Source organism: Leiobunum rupestre, chromosome 1 (genome assembly GCF_980474605.1).
Source record: "Leiobunum rupestre chromosome 1, qqLeiRupe1.1.hap1, whole genome shotgun sequence".
Lineage (NCBI taxonomy): Eukaryota > Metazoa > Arthropoda > Arachnida > Opiliones > Sclerosomatidae > Leiobunum > Leiobunum rupestre.
This window is the reverse complement of record NC_143384.1, coordinates 80,886,123-80,902,706: the sequence shown is the minus strand read 5'-3', so window position 1 is coordinate 80,902,706 and position 16,584 is coordinate 80,886,123. Positions and strand designations below refer to the sequence as shown.

General features: G+C 32.3%; 1 protein-coding gene across 2 annotated transcripts in view; it reads left to right on the top strand.

Moving 5' to 3' along the window:
• The window catches only part of LOC149967142 (sortilin-like), a 42,332-nt gene that overhangs the window by 10,964 nt on the left and 14,784 nt on the right, over window positions 1-16,584 (top strand). For both annotated transcript variants that reach the window (XM_090154372.1, XM_090154381.1), the window contains 12 exons: window positions 2,654-2,710; window positions 5,430-5,497; window positions 6,520-6,609; window positions 7,364-7,424; window positions 7,498-7,559; window positions 8,251-8,314; window positions 9,115-9,179; window positions 10,445-10,580; window positions 12,421-12,488; window positions 12,918-13,015; window positions 14,723-14,940; window positions 15,853-15,955. In XM_090154372.1, the coding sequence (XP_090010498.1) occupies window positions 2,654-2,710; window positions 5,430-5,497; window positions 6,520-6,609; window positions 7,364-7,424; window positions 7,498-7,559; window positions 8,251-8,314; window positions 9,115-9,179; window positions 10,445-10,580; window positions 12,421-12,488; window positions 12,918-13,015; window positions 14,723-14,940; window positions 15,853-15,955 (1,090 nt within the window). The remainder of the gene's footprint in view (window positions 1-2,653; window positions 2,711-5,429; window positions 5,498-6,519; window positions 6,610-7,363; window positions 7,425-7,497; window positions 7,560-8,250; window positions 8,315-9,114; window positions 9,180-10,444; window positions 10,581-12,420; window positions 12,489-12,917; window positions 13,016-14,722; window positions 14,941-15,852; window positions 15,956-16,584) is intronic.

Here is a 16,584-nt window from a genome sequence, read left to right as displayed (position 1 = left end):
TTGAATCAAAACAAAAGTAGGACTACTTTTTCAGTTTGGTTTATTATGCGTAAAAAGGCGTTTTCGTGGGTCACACGACGACTTCTACGGCTCAAAGCTACAGATACGTACTTCCCCTATTTTCTTCTGATATTAGTTAATTTAAATCATTATTTGACCAATAATCCAAGACACTTCTATTAAATATTTTTAAATTTCCACAATTCTTAATTTCATTCGGTAGAGAATGCCAGAGTTTAATCCCATTTTCTTTGATACTTTTACTATTCAAAGTTTTTTTTAATTTTCTGAGTTTCTATAGAAGTTATTGCCACTACCCCGCGTATTATGATTATGAACTGTGTTACCCTTTGGGAACAATATCAATATATAGTCTGGGTGACTATTGATATGAACTTTATACATAAATTGCAATAATGCTAGAAAGTATATCATCTATAAAGGCAGCCAATTTGAAGTCTTTGTACCAGTATAGGGGCAGAATCTTGTCACTTTATTTACAAACCGAGCTCCATAATGATAGATTGAATTGAGTTTTTTTATTTGTTTTAAACTAGTTGAAAAGTAGAAGACTATCCCATATGTCATTATTGGTAAGATTAGAGATTTATATAAAGTATTTAAAGTCTTCGTATTTAATGATCTCCGTAATGGCCTAAGAAGCCACTGCCGTGATTTCACCTTATTAATGGTGTATTCGATATGTTCATTCCACAAGAGCTTTTCATCAATCATCACCCCAAGGTATTTGAAAGATGAGACTCTTTCAGTATTATGATCTGGGTATACCGATTTAAGCTGATGTGCGATCAGCATAAATTTTGTTTTCTTTACATTTAGTAACAACAAGAGTTTTTCCTTAAGATTTGTAATATCTGACTCTATCATATCCATTAAAGATGGTACGTTAGTTGATTCGTTTAATAGCGAGTTGTCATCGGCATATTCAAACGCAACACTTGTTGCTAGACAGGTATGAATATCTGCAGTGTAGATGTTAAAAATTAAAGGTCCCAACACACTTCCTTGGGATACTCCACTGTGAATAATTAGAGGAGGTGATATGTAACCATCCAATGCAACGGCCTGACTTCTATGAGTAAGATAAGATTTAAACCAGTTATTTGCATTTCCCTTTACATCATACCGTTCTAGAATATTAAGTAGTATATGATGGTCCACTGTATCAAAAGCTTTTGATAAGTCAACAAAAACCAGTCCAACATACTTTCCCTCTTTCAATTTTACAATCATTGTTTCTAATAAGTCTATAGTACAGGTGGTTGTCGAATGACCACGTCTAAAACCAGATTGTTTTGTATATAGTATACGTGTTGCGTTACATATTCGTATAATTGATCATAAGATAGTCGTTCCAGGATTTTTGATAAACAAGCCAGTACTGAGATTAGCTGAAATTCATTCGGTTCTTGAGCATTATTTGTTTTTGGCAATGATGAAATATTTTTTAAAGTTCCTTAAGAAATGTGATGCATATCAAAGCTTTTTGGTTTGTCATAAATAAAACTCATTTAAGTTCCTAATCGTTATTAACAATTCACTTTCCAAAGTAAAATAAAAGGGGGGGGGAGTGAGGGGAGGCAGAAAAGGGTGGTCATGACCAGTTAATTTATTTTTTAAGTAGGGGGTATAGTGGCCACATTGACCAGTACTTTTATAAAGCTCATTGCCAACACTGGTGTAAAGAGATTAAACTGGTAAAATCGTCTGCTTATCCAAAAATGGCTACAGGCAGCCATTTTGGGAAAACATTTTTATCCTGACTCAAACTATACGCCTCCACAAAATCAGAACAAATTGACATCATAGGGTTATTCTTTTATACCCTACTCCGAAATCCCAGAACAAGCGAAAAGCATACATCTAGTGTTTCTATTCTGAAGTGAATGATCAGACGCTTTCACACATTCAATTTAAAAGTTTGTTGGTAGCTAGATGGTGATACATTCGTCTAAAATTTCATATAAGCATGCAGCCCATTGAACCAGTCTTTCCTCGGCCAGTTGATCTTCTCTAATCATAAGTTTATTTTGTGGATAAAAACAAATAGATAAAACAGATACACTTTATAGGTCAAGATCTGTTTTAAAACACATTTGGAGGAAAAAATAGGCAATATACAGGGGCGTGCCAGCGTTTTTACTAAAGCGGGTGCAAAAACCATATTATAAGAACATACCTTGTTTAAAAGGCTACTTCCGAAAAAATGCCAAGGTATAGAAACCAAAATACAAGGGTGTCGCATGTATAGTCAACCTAACAGGATGACTAAACATGCGACACCCTTGTGTTTTGTAAGAGTCCGTCCGTGGCAAATAAGTAATCTGTGTGAAACATAACTTTACGGAAACCCTGCCCGGGGAAATAGTTGCGGGAGGGGGGGGGGGTGCCCTCGCTGTTAAATTGAATCGGAGGGTTTTTTTATTTTTTTTTAACCAGCAAAAAATCTGATCAGTGAATTTTCCAGCCAGCCGAAAGATAATATTAGCTTAAATTAAATTCCAATCATTAACTGTTATATAACGTCAATAAATATCCTTATTTGTTCATAGCTTAAATGGAAAATGTACAAGAAGTGAAATAATTTTATATATCTTAATCTTGGCTCTTTTGGTTTTATTTTTGAATACAGGGAGTACAAAGGGTTTTGATTTGGTGCGTACTGATATCAATATTTCTACATTTACAAGTAAGTACTTTTTAAAGTATTACTAATAAATAAATATAGGAGTAGAGATTTTTTAAAAATATAACGATAAAACCATCACAAGAATGTTGTTTAATTTTGTAGATATTCTCCATTTGGTAGGTTCTCTCATAAGCCTATCATAAGGTCCCCATAAGCAAAGGGTCTACCGTATGGGCCCATGGAAATAAGAAAATTAACGTACGACGATAGGACAGTAGCGACAACTTCTTTTTAAAAATTTCTACATCTAAAATATTATCTTACTTGGTAGAGCAGCCGCACTCGGGTTGATAAATGCCACACAAAACGCGTCTAAATCTCAAATATAAATCTCAAAATATAAATATCTTATTTCTAAAAGCCAGTTTTAGGTCTGATGAATCATTTTGCAACGATATTAAGATCAAGATGTGGCTTCCATGTTAGTTTACTGTCGAGAATGACACTGAGGTATTTTACCTCAGTTGATTTGACTAAGATGGCCCCAAAGAAAGAAATATCATTCAACAAGTCCTGTACCTTCCTCCAAGTAAAGGAACCAGGCTTGTCTTGTCAGGATTGGCGATGAGGCCAACCTCCCTACACCAGCATTCCACAGCATAGATGAGAGCTTTTCTCATTGTTAAAAGTATATTAAATTAGCTTTAACAATTATTAACATGTAGTATAATACGTATTGACCAATTAACAAACGTTACGTTTAGTCACGTGACTCTACATTTGCCACTAGCTTATAAATGATCTGGCAAACCTGTATATTCCCCAGATCTCAAGAGGTTCTTCCTGTTGGTTGTTTGACTTGGTTAGCTGCACTCGGTGAGAAATAATTATGTATACATATCATTAACTAGTTTTATTAAACCTTTTTAATAATGTTGAAGAGAGTCGTTTTTGTTACTACACATTCTCCTAACACTCATCATAGCCAAAATGGTTCCTGGAAACTTCCCATTGCGGCATCGTCAGCATAACCAAGGCCACGACAGCCATCCCTGTTTAGCTTAACCAATAGTTCGTCCACAACCAGGCACCACAGCAGGGGTGAAAGAACACCCCCAGATGGCAACCCCGGCTGGTGGGGACCCTAAGCGATTCGCCAAGCAAGGACGCTGACGCTACCCGATCAGTCAACATAGAATCGATCCATAGACACAACGTATCATTGATACCAAAACGTTTAGCAGCCTTAAGAATGACAGCCTTAGAGACTTTATCAAAAGCTCCATCGAGGTCCAGAAGAACAGCTAACGCTATTTCTTTGAACTCAATTGCACGTTCGAGGCAATTAATTATACCCTTTTGATAGGCATACTGAGCATCAGAGAGGGGTGTAACACTAAGAACCTCCTCTCTAATATATCTATCAACTAATTTCTCCAAGACTTTTAGGAGATATAAAGCTAGACTGATTGGTCTAAATGCCTTAGCCTCGAGATAACTGGTTTTCCAGGGTTTAGGAATAAAGATAACCTTTGAATGCTTCCAGGAGCTCGGTATATGCCCCAGAGCAATACAGGCCCTGTAGATTCTGCCCAACGCAGGACAGAGAATATCTATTCTCTCTTGCAACAAGATGGGTGTGATTCCATCCGGAGCAGAAGCCTTGTAGGGCTCAAATGACTTTATAGCACACATTAAGCTTGGAGTGAGTTACAACTTGTTTTGCCACATCCCAATCTACCTTTTTAGTTCTTTTGAACCGAAGAGGAAGATCCTAAGAGTCATCTGTGTCAGTGACTTTAGAGTCTGGAAAGTTAACCTCCAGCATAAGTGTGTCTCCTTTCCAGAACTGGAGTAACTACCATCCTTCAACTTAATAGCATCCAGATGTTTTATATTGTCATGTGCCATAATTTTCATTAGTTTGGCTGTAGCGGGAATATCAGAGATACTCTCACAAAAATCCCTCCAGGAAGCCTGTTTGGCTTCTCGGATGGCCTTATTTATGGTAGGAAGTGAGGGTCTGTTTACAGGCTTACCAATCACCCGACTTAAAATGAACACTGATCGTTGCAAATTGATTCATCAGAACCTAACTGGCTTTTAGAAATAAGACAACTTGTTTCTGAAGGTATTTATTTTTCAAATATTGAGATTTAGATGTGTTTTGTGTGGCATTTATCAACCCGAGCGTGGCTGGTGAGCTGCTCTACCAAGTAAGAGAATATTTTAGGTGTAGAAATTTTGAAAACGAAGAATGCGTCACTGCCCTATCGTCGTACGTTAAATTTCTTATCTCCAGGACAACGCTGTTAACATGGGCCCCTGTGGTAGACCCTTGCTTATGGGAACCTTATGATAGGCTTATGGTAATTGCCAACTTGCCATACCACAAATATTAATTTAGCATCAAGAAAATAATTACATTAAACTTCATGAAAAAGTAAGAAAGATAACTTTGAAGAGTTTATAAACTCTAAATTTGATTAGAATTTATGAAGATCATCTTTGGAGGGGATGGAACTGAATTTTATTAGGCAAAATTAGAAATTTGGACTCTTTAATTAAGAGTTTTAATAGTATTCATAGTTAATTTTTGCTACTGTTGGCTTATTGTCATTTCTTATGGTTTATTAAAATTATCAAAGTGCTTGAAGTGAACTCTCCGTTGTTAGTTCTGCGCCCATCCTAAACTTAGCTACTCACGAAATATTGTAAATTGTTTCAATCCGCCTGGGATGTTTCAATAATGGAAAAATAATACATTATCTCTTTCTAGTGATTGCAAATAATGTTGTTTGGTTTGATGTACATAAGAAATTTATATATGCTCTGTTTTCTAAAATGGTGAGTATATAAGTGTTTACTAGTGGTAGTTATTGAGAAGTATCGTAAGTAACATAATAGCGATAAGGATGATACCTGCAAATACTGATCAAAATTAGCAGAAGGATTAACTAAATGTGTAATCTCAAAATTGGAAGTTCCTATTAGCCAGCCAAATTCATAATAAAATTAAAATAACACGACTGATACTTCATGGTTTTGTATCCATGGTTAAAAATCTATAATAAATTCAAATTTATCCAAACCTATAATCAGAAAATGTAGGTTGACCCATTTTAATTTGACAAAAATTACCATAAATAACATAATAACAATAAGTTTGAAACTTCCTATTACTTAAATGCTGACCAAACATTTTTTCGACACTGACATTCCGGTCAATCTTGCACTTGGACTGGCACTCAAACTGAGCAGTGTGTTATGGTCGCTATAGTAGAATATTTCTCCTTAGGCATATTTAGTCACTAGGGGTACTTTGCTGAGAACTAAACCTAGATTGCAAAATAGCTCTGAAAATCAGTTTGGTGGTAATTTTTCGTAATTTACATATTGCTGTTACGTTACTTATGATACTACCTCTAGAGACATACTGATTGTTTGCAATAACTAATTTTAGTGTTCCATTTCAATATTTCCACATTATTTTGTTAAAGTTTGCATTGGTTTTCAAATAGTAAAATAGAGAGTGGAAGCCACTACATTTAGTCTCCTGAAAACCAAAGCCAAGTAACTCTTTCGCCCCATTTTGAAATTTCTGATTTCAACAGTTGAAAGAGTAGGAAATAATTAAGGCACATCCTTCTTAAAAAATTAATATTTTAGCGAATTGTTGCGACAGAATGGTACATTTTTCATAACTTATTTTTAATTAAGTGATTTTGGTTTTTAGACCGCAATTTCATGATTACATTACATTGGTATTGTTGAAACCTTTAAAATATTTATAATTTCTTCATTTTCATTAAATTTAATTATTCTAGATTTTGTAAAATTTCATAATTATTACTGATTTTTTTTAATAGACTAATGATGATCTTGTCTTCAAAGTGTCTACTTCACAAGGTAGAATCTGGAACAATATTATTTTACCAAGCTCTAAAATCATTCTAAATGTAAGTTTTTATCTTTTATACCCGTCTTGGAGATCTTAAATTTTAATCTGTGGTAGTAATTTTTTAATACTATCATAAATATTTGACTTAAAATTTGAAAGTTCGCAATCATATGATGTGCGTACTTGCTATGTAGTAATTTTAAAGATGAAAGTTTATCACAAACATTTTTATATTTTGCAATTTCCATTTACTTCAAAGTTTTTTAGCTAATCTTCTGTGTGATCCAATTGCGAAAACCAAATTTAATAATATTTTCCACTAATATTTATCAACCATTAACTGAATACTTAATTATATATTATATATTATTTAAATTTTTGTAACATTCTTTAAGGAATCTACCAGCCTCGGAAGGGGAGAAATACAAGCCCCCCTGTCAAACCTTTAATTTTTAGGGATAAATAATTGTTTTGCTTAAAATTGATTAAAAAATTAAAATGAAGTTTCAATTATATTTGTTACCTGGAGTTATCTAAGTATGTTACTAGAATATCTTATAGGAAGTCACTAAAGACATCGTAGGCTTGTCTTTTGTTAAAAGGAACATCCTAAATAGCAAGAGATTATGTATACTCTTTGAGAGGTGTCAAAATCTCTATACTGGTAATGTTATCCGCTCAAAATGTGCACCTTTTCAGGCTCAAAAAGTGGTGAGCATTTGGTATATGTAGCTCTAATATCTGAGGCTAAAATGTGTGTTACTTGCTGTTCTCTAAACAAATTATTTGATCGTCTTTTCATTTTCAAACAGAATTTTAAGGTATTAAAAGTGGCAGAAGATATTGTCTTTCTGCACATAAGCAATGCTCCAGGTTGGTCACTCATTTATCTTGATAAGAGATTCAGTTATTAATTATATTTTGTATATTTTTGTTTTGTGCAAAGGTACATTATATGTATCAGATGCTGATGGCATATTGTTTTCTAAATCCTTAAACTTTCATAAAGTAAGTTAACTTTTAAACTGTTATTTTTTCTTTTTACTTTAAAATAATTTTTTTTTCTCTTTTGGGATAAAGATTATTGGTAAACATATATTTAGTAAATGCGGGCTATTTCCCACCCGCACCATCTGTATATGCTTTAGGCAACTATATTCTTATTTTGTCTTAGTTGTCTCCATCACTAAGTTGGTCATGAGGTTAAATTAATGTCGGCCGGGTTCGTGCAGTATAGCCACTATAGTGTAGTAGATTTACAAAAAGTATTGGAAATTCCATTGAGTTGTTCTTTGATGGCCTTGATACGTAAAAATTCAAAAATTATTATTATTGAACTATTTGAAATAACAAATATTATCAACCAGCCTTTTCAAATATTTGACTATTTGATCAGGAAAAACTAAAATTCGCAAATATTTTCAACAGTGGCGGATTATTTTCCGTTGGGGCCCTGGACCAAATTTTCTCATAAGGAGTTTTTATATTTTTATTTCTATGTAATTTTTGGGGCCCCCAGAGACTACGAGGTCCTTTTGGATAATCCGCCACCAATTTTCATGTCTATCCGATTTGGTTAGCAATCCAATTATTTGGTTTAACGTAAGATTTTGCACACCCTAAAAGTCTGTGTTTGTCATATGAACATATGCAATATCTCTAACAATAGGATTTTTTTTAATCCATTAATTTTTTTTAGAATCCCAATTTCTTGATTAGTATCAAGCCAATTAAGGGAGTATTTATGACTCAAATAAGCAAAAGTACGTTGGTTTTATTCTGAAAATAATATAATTTTGTGGGACTGCAAATGGTCGTTGAAAGCGCCGCACAAATTTGGTATAAGTGTTTCTTACTAGAATGTTTTAATTAAAGTAGCAAAATAAAGTTTAAAAAATGCTGTAATTTTATGTTTCTAACCAATACAATTTAAAGAGCTACATCTATCTAATGGTATACTTAAAACCATTATTCAGCTCTGCACAATTAATCTACTAAAATCATATATATACCAGGAAACTGTATAGGTACATAATTGGAATGTCTAAGGAAAATTATGCTGGCCCTGATGGTTCTTCTCCTTTGCTCTTATTTTAACCATAAAGATACACGATTTTAAGTAGATCAGACTTGTTTTCTAAAGAACATAACAAATTATCTACCATTTTCAGTTTCTTAAATTCATTTTCTGGTAAATATTTTCCGAGTGAGTGTGCATCATTTTCATTCATCGATGTTTTTTCTTAGCGATGGTGACCATTCCATGAATTTGGAAAAATGTGCATTCAACGTAGTTTAAGCTCTGCTCGTTTCTCAAGCAGCATTCCAAGTGTATACACATATAGTTTCTGTTACATACCTTAGTGAGAACAATAGTATTTTTTTACCAATCTCTGACCACATTTTCATTAAAAAATGCTTGTATCAAATTATTTCATGAACAACTTATATTTTATTTAAATTGCCCTTACTGTAATAGTTTTTGCATTGTTTTCTCAATTTTTATAAGCACTAATTCTTTGCATCAGTAAGTCATTGAAGCATGATTTTTTAATTCATTTAGGAAATGGAACTTACTCAGTAATAACACATGACTGTGGAAGATCATGGAAATTTATTTCTTGCAATTTAAGTATATACTAATATTTATTTTAACTATAAATCATGATCTGATTTTTCAATTGGTTGTGATTTGTGTACTAAAAGCAAAGTTTTTTTAAAAACATCTATTTGTTAACTCTACTACTACTTTTAAGCTAGACAGTGTTACTAAGTGTAACTATAAAGCCAACTGACTTCTAGTACAGAAATTAAGTTCTAGTAAAAAATTTAGTAAATTTCAGATCTTCCAATTACATAACGACTATGCCACTAACTTTTATTAACCAATATCATTTTTGTCACACTTGTTTTTTATGAAAATGGTGTAGGCTGTAATAGACTTCTGCAAAGGTTAATTACTGGTTTGATAATTTTAATTTGCCATGGACCTTAAAATAAATTGATTTGAATCATAGATTCCAATTTATTTGTACAAAAATTTTAGGTAATATAGCTAAGCCCGCATGGCTCAAAACATCTGAATGATTAGAAATAATGTGTGACCAAAAATGTGAAATAGCATTTTGAGCCACGTATTTCGAATTTAAAAACCTTCCTCTTAACACTTACCATTTTTTTGTAATTAGTTTATTTTATTACCTTTTGTCAAATTTGTCCATTTTTCTCTTGTTTCATCTTTTAAATTGCTTCAATGGAAAGTTTATATAGCCCCGCAAGATTGTAACATCATTTATAAATGCCCCCCATTGCCAAAAAATAAGTTGGTTTTTAGCTGGTATTTAGTTGGTATTCACATTTAAGTTGATATTAAGTTGGTTTTAAGTGGTCAGCATATTTCAGTAAACTAGTTAAGTTGGTAATAAGTGGGTTTTAAGTTGGTGGGAAAATGCCTTTTTCTTTAAGTTGGTATTTAGTTGGTTTTTAGTGGTCAGAAAATTACATATTATTTTTTAAGTTGGTTATAAGTTGGTTCTTCAATTCTGATAAGTGGTCTTTATTAAGTAACATTTTAAGTAAGTTTTAAGTTGGCTTTAAGTGGTCTTTATTAAGTAACATTTTAAGTAAGTTTTTAGTTGGTTTTAAGTTGGTGTTAAGTTGTTTTTAAGTAGGTTTTTAGTTGGTATTTAGTTGGTATTTGTCTCAAATACAAACTTAAAACCAACTTAAATAGTTCTTAGACCATTTATTTTTTGGTAAGGGGCCTAAAGGTCATTAGTGCCTATAAAGCGCATTGAGATTTATAAATTACTATAATGTAGCTATGCAAAAAGATTTTTATCACAATTTTATTTAGCCTACATATAGCCTTACTTATTGAATATTGTCTATAGACCTCTTTTAGTGACTTAGTAAAATGCCAAGCCTTGGTTTTCACAAATAGTCAAGATATTACCAGTGGTATTGCTTTGGATGATATAAAGTTTAGTGAAAGAAGCACAATAGCCCTTCCAGTTATCATAGCTAAAGGTAAATTAATTTTTATTGCATGTTATCTTAAATAAGTATATTCTAATGACATAAATAAAGTGCTATATGCTTTAGCCATTGACTTAGTAAAAAAAATACAATTTTCCGAGTTAATGATATTTTGTCTAGCTATGACTTTATTTACTATCATTTGAAGTAAATGATTGGAGATTTTGTCACTTGGAATTTATGTGACTAGCAGATAATGTTTTGGAAAGGAACCAATCTAACTTTTAGTGAACTAAATGGTTTATTAAATCGTTCTCAATCATTTAAGCTACCCAAAGATACAATTCAAGGATATTCAGACTTGTGAAACCTTGAAATCAACATGTTGCAAGGATATAAATAGATTTTTTTTCTAACACTTTATATACAGGGTGTTACGGATAAGAGTACCGAAACTTTTATAATGTGTTCTATGGGTCAATACGAGTTGAAAATGTCTAATGAACCATGGTCCTAAAATGTACTGTTTAGGAGATACAAGCTTTCAAAATTTGACCTAAAAAACACCGAAATTCACGCGAATGTGAAATCCTTATTATGCCTTGATCACAATTGTTGTCTTAAAGTGATTGGTTGTTTTTAGAGATAAGTGATAAAAGGATCGCCGAATATCAAAAGATCATTACAATATCGTCCGGAAGTATGCACCTCCAGATTGTGAATTTACAAAGAAGCTTTAAAAACAAGACTTGTAATAATTTTCGGCATTTAACTGTAACCTAGTCGTGTTTGATAGTACAAAAACCAGCAGCACATAATTAATGGTATGTTTTTATTTATCAAAACAGAACAATTATTGACATTGTTACACACACCATTCACATTATTTACAATAGTTGTTCGAAATGCCCACCTTGAACTCTAATGCACAAACGACAACGTCGTGCAAATGATTCACGAACGTTTTCCCAGATTTCTGGTGTGTTTCGAATTGTCTCACATGCATCGATAATACGCTGGCGCAAGTCGTCGACATCTCGGACCTCTGTTTTATAAACTACGTCTTTCAGATGTCCCCAAAGATAGAAGTCACAAGCGTTCAAATCGGGAGATCATGCTGGCCATGGAATAGTTCCTCCTCTTCCTATCCACGTTAAAGGAAATGTCGCATCGAGGTGGTCTCTCACGGCACGGCTGAAATATGGTGACGCCCCATCGTGCAAGAACCACATCCGCTGTCGTTTGTGCATAAGAGTTCAAGGTGGGCATTTCGAACAACTCTTGTAAATAATGTGAACGGTGCGTGTAACAATGTCAATAATTGTTCTGTTTTGATAAATAAAAACATACCATTAATTATGTGCTGCTGGTTTTTGTACTATCAAACACGACTAGGTTACAGTTAAACGTCGAAAATTATTACAAGTCTTGTTTTTAAAGCTTCTTCGTAAATTCACAATCTGGAGGTGCATACTTCCGAACGATATTGTAATGATCTTTTGATATTCGGCGATCCTTTTATCACTTATCTCTAAAAAACAACCGATCATTTTAAGACAACAATTGTGATCAAGGCATAATAAGGATTTCACATTTGCGTGAATTTCGGTGTTTTTTAGGTCAAATTTTGAAAGCTTGTATCTCCTAAACGGTACATTTTAGGACCATGGTTCATTAGACATTTTCAACTCGTATTGACCCATAGAACACATAATAAAAGTTTCGGTACTCTTATCCGTAACACCCGGTATTTGTGTCTTATATGCCACTATTAGTTTTTGAAATGAAATTTACATGACCATTTTGCTTTCCCTATTTTTACTGTGTCTGCCATTTATTTAATTTTTCTCTAAATCTTTTATTCATACGTTGCGAAAAATTTGCCTTTCAGGAAGTATACCTTATAAGAAGAAGAAAGCTATTCTAATATCCACTGATGGAGGAGTTACTTGGTTTGAGGTATGTTTAGTGTATAATAAGATAAATGCATGAGTGTGCTTTATATCAAAAATTCATCATCTAATCCAACAGCACTAGATAAACTCAAGAGCATTTAATATCTCGGGTTTTCTCTGATCACAGAAAAATAATGTACAAAATTTAAAATCTTGGCTGATTGAAAATCTAAGCTGAAATGTTAAAGGGCTGAATTTCAGTTAGCTCTTCCCCTTCCATTACAACTCCGACATACATTCCCGCTTACCAAAACATCTGATTCTGTAGCCCCACCCTTAAAATTCAAATTATTCTGTGGCCCTTTAAAATTCAAAATGTATTTTGATTGAGTAGTTTACGAAAAAGTACAAACTCCAAGAAAAATGAATTATTGTTATCAAAATAAATGCAATTTTTAATACACTATAGTTATTAAATTATTGATTATTTCAGAGCTTAAACGAAGATCATTTACCAGTTTATCATGTTGCAGTTGGTGGAAACTTATTATTGGCCAATCCGTCATCGCCTGATATGGCTTCCATTTTAAGGTATTATCAAGAATTTTAAAATAAAATATTAGGTATAGAATTTCAAAAATTTATTTAAGCAAGAATGTATTCAGGTCAATAAGAGAATATGTGGGCAGCTCCCTGTTTGTCTCTTGATTCCAAGTAGAAAAACCATGCCCCCTCTACCTTTGCCTGTGTAATATTTCCCCATTTCTCCTGGTAATGGAGAAATAAACTCCATTATGACTCTTTTGATGTGTAGGCAGATAATACCTTTATGGAATCAAGAAAATAAAGGTTATAGGTGTGGCTGTATATTCTCTGTTACCTTGAATACATTCTTGATTTAACCCATGAGATTTTACAAAAACCCCAAGTTGGAAGAGTTAAATCCTTCAAATACCTCGGTGTTGTAATTGATGAGAAATTGTCATGGAATGAACAAATAGATAACACCATTAAAAAGATGAAATCAAGACCATAGCTATTGAGACTGATACAAAGATGACTTGGTACAAAAAGTCTAAATTTTTTGTACAAAACACTCACACTGCCTATACTAATATATGGAACCACCATCTGCTTTTCATCGAACTTAAAGCAAATCAAAAAACACTTATCACTATGGTGCAAGATTTGGTAATAAGGTAAGAGCAGGGCATCATAACCAAGATGTACTTGAAAAATTGAACTGGCTACCATTGAAGAAATTATAGTCAGTGGCATTATGTATAAAGTTCACGCATCAAAACAACAAATATGAGGGGCTGTTCCACAATCTTCTCCGGACTAGCCAAAAATCAAAAAAGACGCTATGCGAAAAAACATAAAAGAAAATGGAATTAAATTATGGCATACCCTGCCAATTTAAATATATCTGTCTTAAATTATTGGAATTCAAATAGATAACATGAGATGTAAAGGAGTAAATATGAATATTCAGCTACGATAATCACAACTTAGTTTAATTAAAATTAAAATGAGACCCTTTCATAAAACAGTTTTGTACTAAAAAGAATATCTCAATGAAAAAGCTATATTATTATTATTGTATGAAAAATAGTTTTTGTGATTTGATAGCCTCGTTCTAAATATGGTTTTAATTGTAATTTTTTTTTGTAAAACTCCATATTTAAAGGCATGATGATTTAGGCCAAGCTTATGTACAAATTCATTCTATATTTAGCTGTCTCAAAACTAAATAAAATACTAGTATGAACACCACCAGCATTTAAGGTGCACTTTCGAAAACATGTGCAGTTGAAATAGATAAGCCAGACCTTTTATAACAGAAAGTGGTACTTCTTAGCTGTGAGATACTGGTCATACTTTACTTCAGTTTTTATTGAATAAATCATAATTTGTATAATTTTCGGCTATTCGTATTTATATATTATATGTTAAATTAATAAAATTTATTGATCAGGATCTTAAATCCACAACTTTTCACAAATAATCTGAAATTATGAATTTAATTGACACAGGGAAACTTTTTCCACTTCATCAAAGTTTTACAAATAAATCACTATTATTATTACTATGAATTTAATGGAAATAGTGATGAAATGAGTTAAAAATATCAACTTAAACAATGGCAAACATTTGGTACTCCTGTAACAGTTTTTAAATTTCATTATAATAGCTAGTATTTTTAAGCTTTTATTTATTGTAATTATGTATGGACATTTAAATAGCATGCAGAGATGTAAAATAAAATATATTATAATTATATATTAATTAATGCAGATACTCCACGGATGAGGGTCAAAGCTGGAAGTGTATTCAGATTTCTCAATCTGGTGTAGTTCTAGTTTCAAATATATTTTCAACTTCAACTATCTTTGAAAGAAATTTCAAAGATTCTCAATCGCAAGTTGCAATTGTAACTCATCAAGAACTTGAAGATGGTTTCATTAATTGGAATGTTACTTTTATTCATTTTGAAGATATATTCAATACTACTTGTAAGTATTTTAACTTTTTTGGTTTTCGAATAGAAGTTAATGGAGAGCCGTGATAGAATAAATATCATGCATGAAGGGCTTTCCACCACCATTCTACAATTGTAACCCAGCCTAGCTGATTATTATATTCAAATTCAAAAAGTAGTTAATAATGGCCGCGATTAAGAAATATTTTGTAATGATAAAACAATAAAACAGTATAGACTATATTTAAAAACTATAAGAAACAAAATTTTCTGAAATCTGTCATTTATAGGCTGACATTCTATTTTTGGTTTTCGCTGATATTAGGGAATTGAAGGTGATTTTACTATAGTTTTGTGACAAATTCTGTAATTATTATTTATTTCCTTAAAATTTTGTTCTTTTTCTAAACATAGCAATAAACCATAACCTTTATACTAAAATATAAATTAAAGTTAATTTATTTACTTCTGATAAAATATAATATAAAAAATTGTCTAATTTTGGCCTTAAAACATCAAAAAATGATTAAGAAAAACTTGATAAAAATTCAAGAATTTGAATCTGAATATAATGTGACAACAAATTATTCTTTGAACTTAATATTCAATGGGTTCCACAAGCCTCTTAAGGGGAGAAACTGAGAAACATCTGCCACTCCCAAACCTGTTTAAGGATGGAACTTCGAGAGAGAATGGAGGAATACACTATAAATTCGTCAAGTACGTGCATAACCATTCTACATTGGTGGGAAATACTGAAACTAAACTCCATATTAGCTAAGCTGGGACGCATGTTTCTCCCCTATTGTTCCTGGTGGACCCATTGACGCATGTTATGCAACAGTGGTGGCACCATCATGCGAAGCTCACCCTTGTACCTCCACTGAGGTTTTTGGTTATTTGATGGAAAAGTTTTACATTTCTTAAATGTTTTTTATTATATCAGGTGAATTAGGTGACATTTATTCTGAATCCAACTTCACAAGTGGCCACGAGAAATGTATATTAGGAAAGAAGAAAACATTCCCCTTCATCAAAAATGGTTCTAAGTATATAAAACTTGTTCTACCTTTACTGTCAGATGTAAAAAAAAATTTCTAGAATGGAGATCTAAGAAGAAACTCGTTTCAAAATGTGTGACCAAGCTAAGGCTCTCTAAGGAAAGGCTCATGTTTTTCAAAACATGCATCGTCAAGGTTACCACTGGAATAAATACATGTTGTTAAGACTACCTTAGAGGACCTCTAACTCGTCACTAGATGAAGTTTCTTCATTTTTGATAAATGATAAAGAAATATCTGATAATTCATGAAAATAAAACCAATGTAAAATATTTGAAGCAAATGTTTATCATTGATCAACAATTCTGACAAATTTTGAACTTTAGAGACTCTAAAATTAATAATTTGGATCCCGTCTAGGGTCAAGAGACACTTTATTTGAAGTCATTAAATGAAGATTGGTTTTTGAATTATGAATAACCAGTTTTAGCAAAAGTAAATATAAATTAAAGGTTATGTCAGTAAATAAGTAAAGTTAAGCTAGCTCACTACCAGAAATAAAAAGTTACTCTAATTACGTTTCCCGTAACGCTCTGAGGGTTTGGCCGTTTCAATTTAGCTCAGACTCGATCAATTTTCTGCTCCAGAGTAAACAGAAAAGATAAAAAAACTTCAGA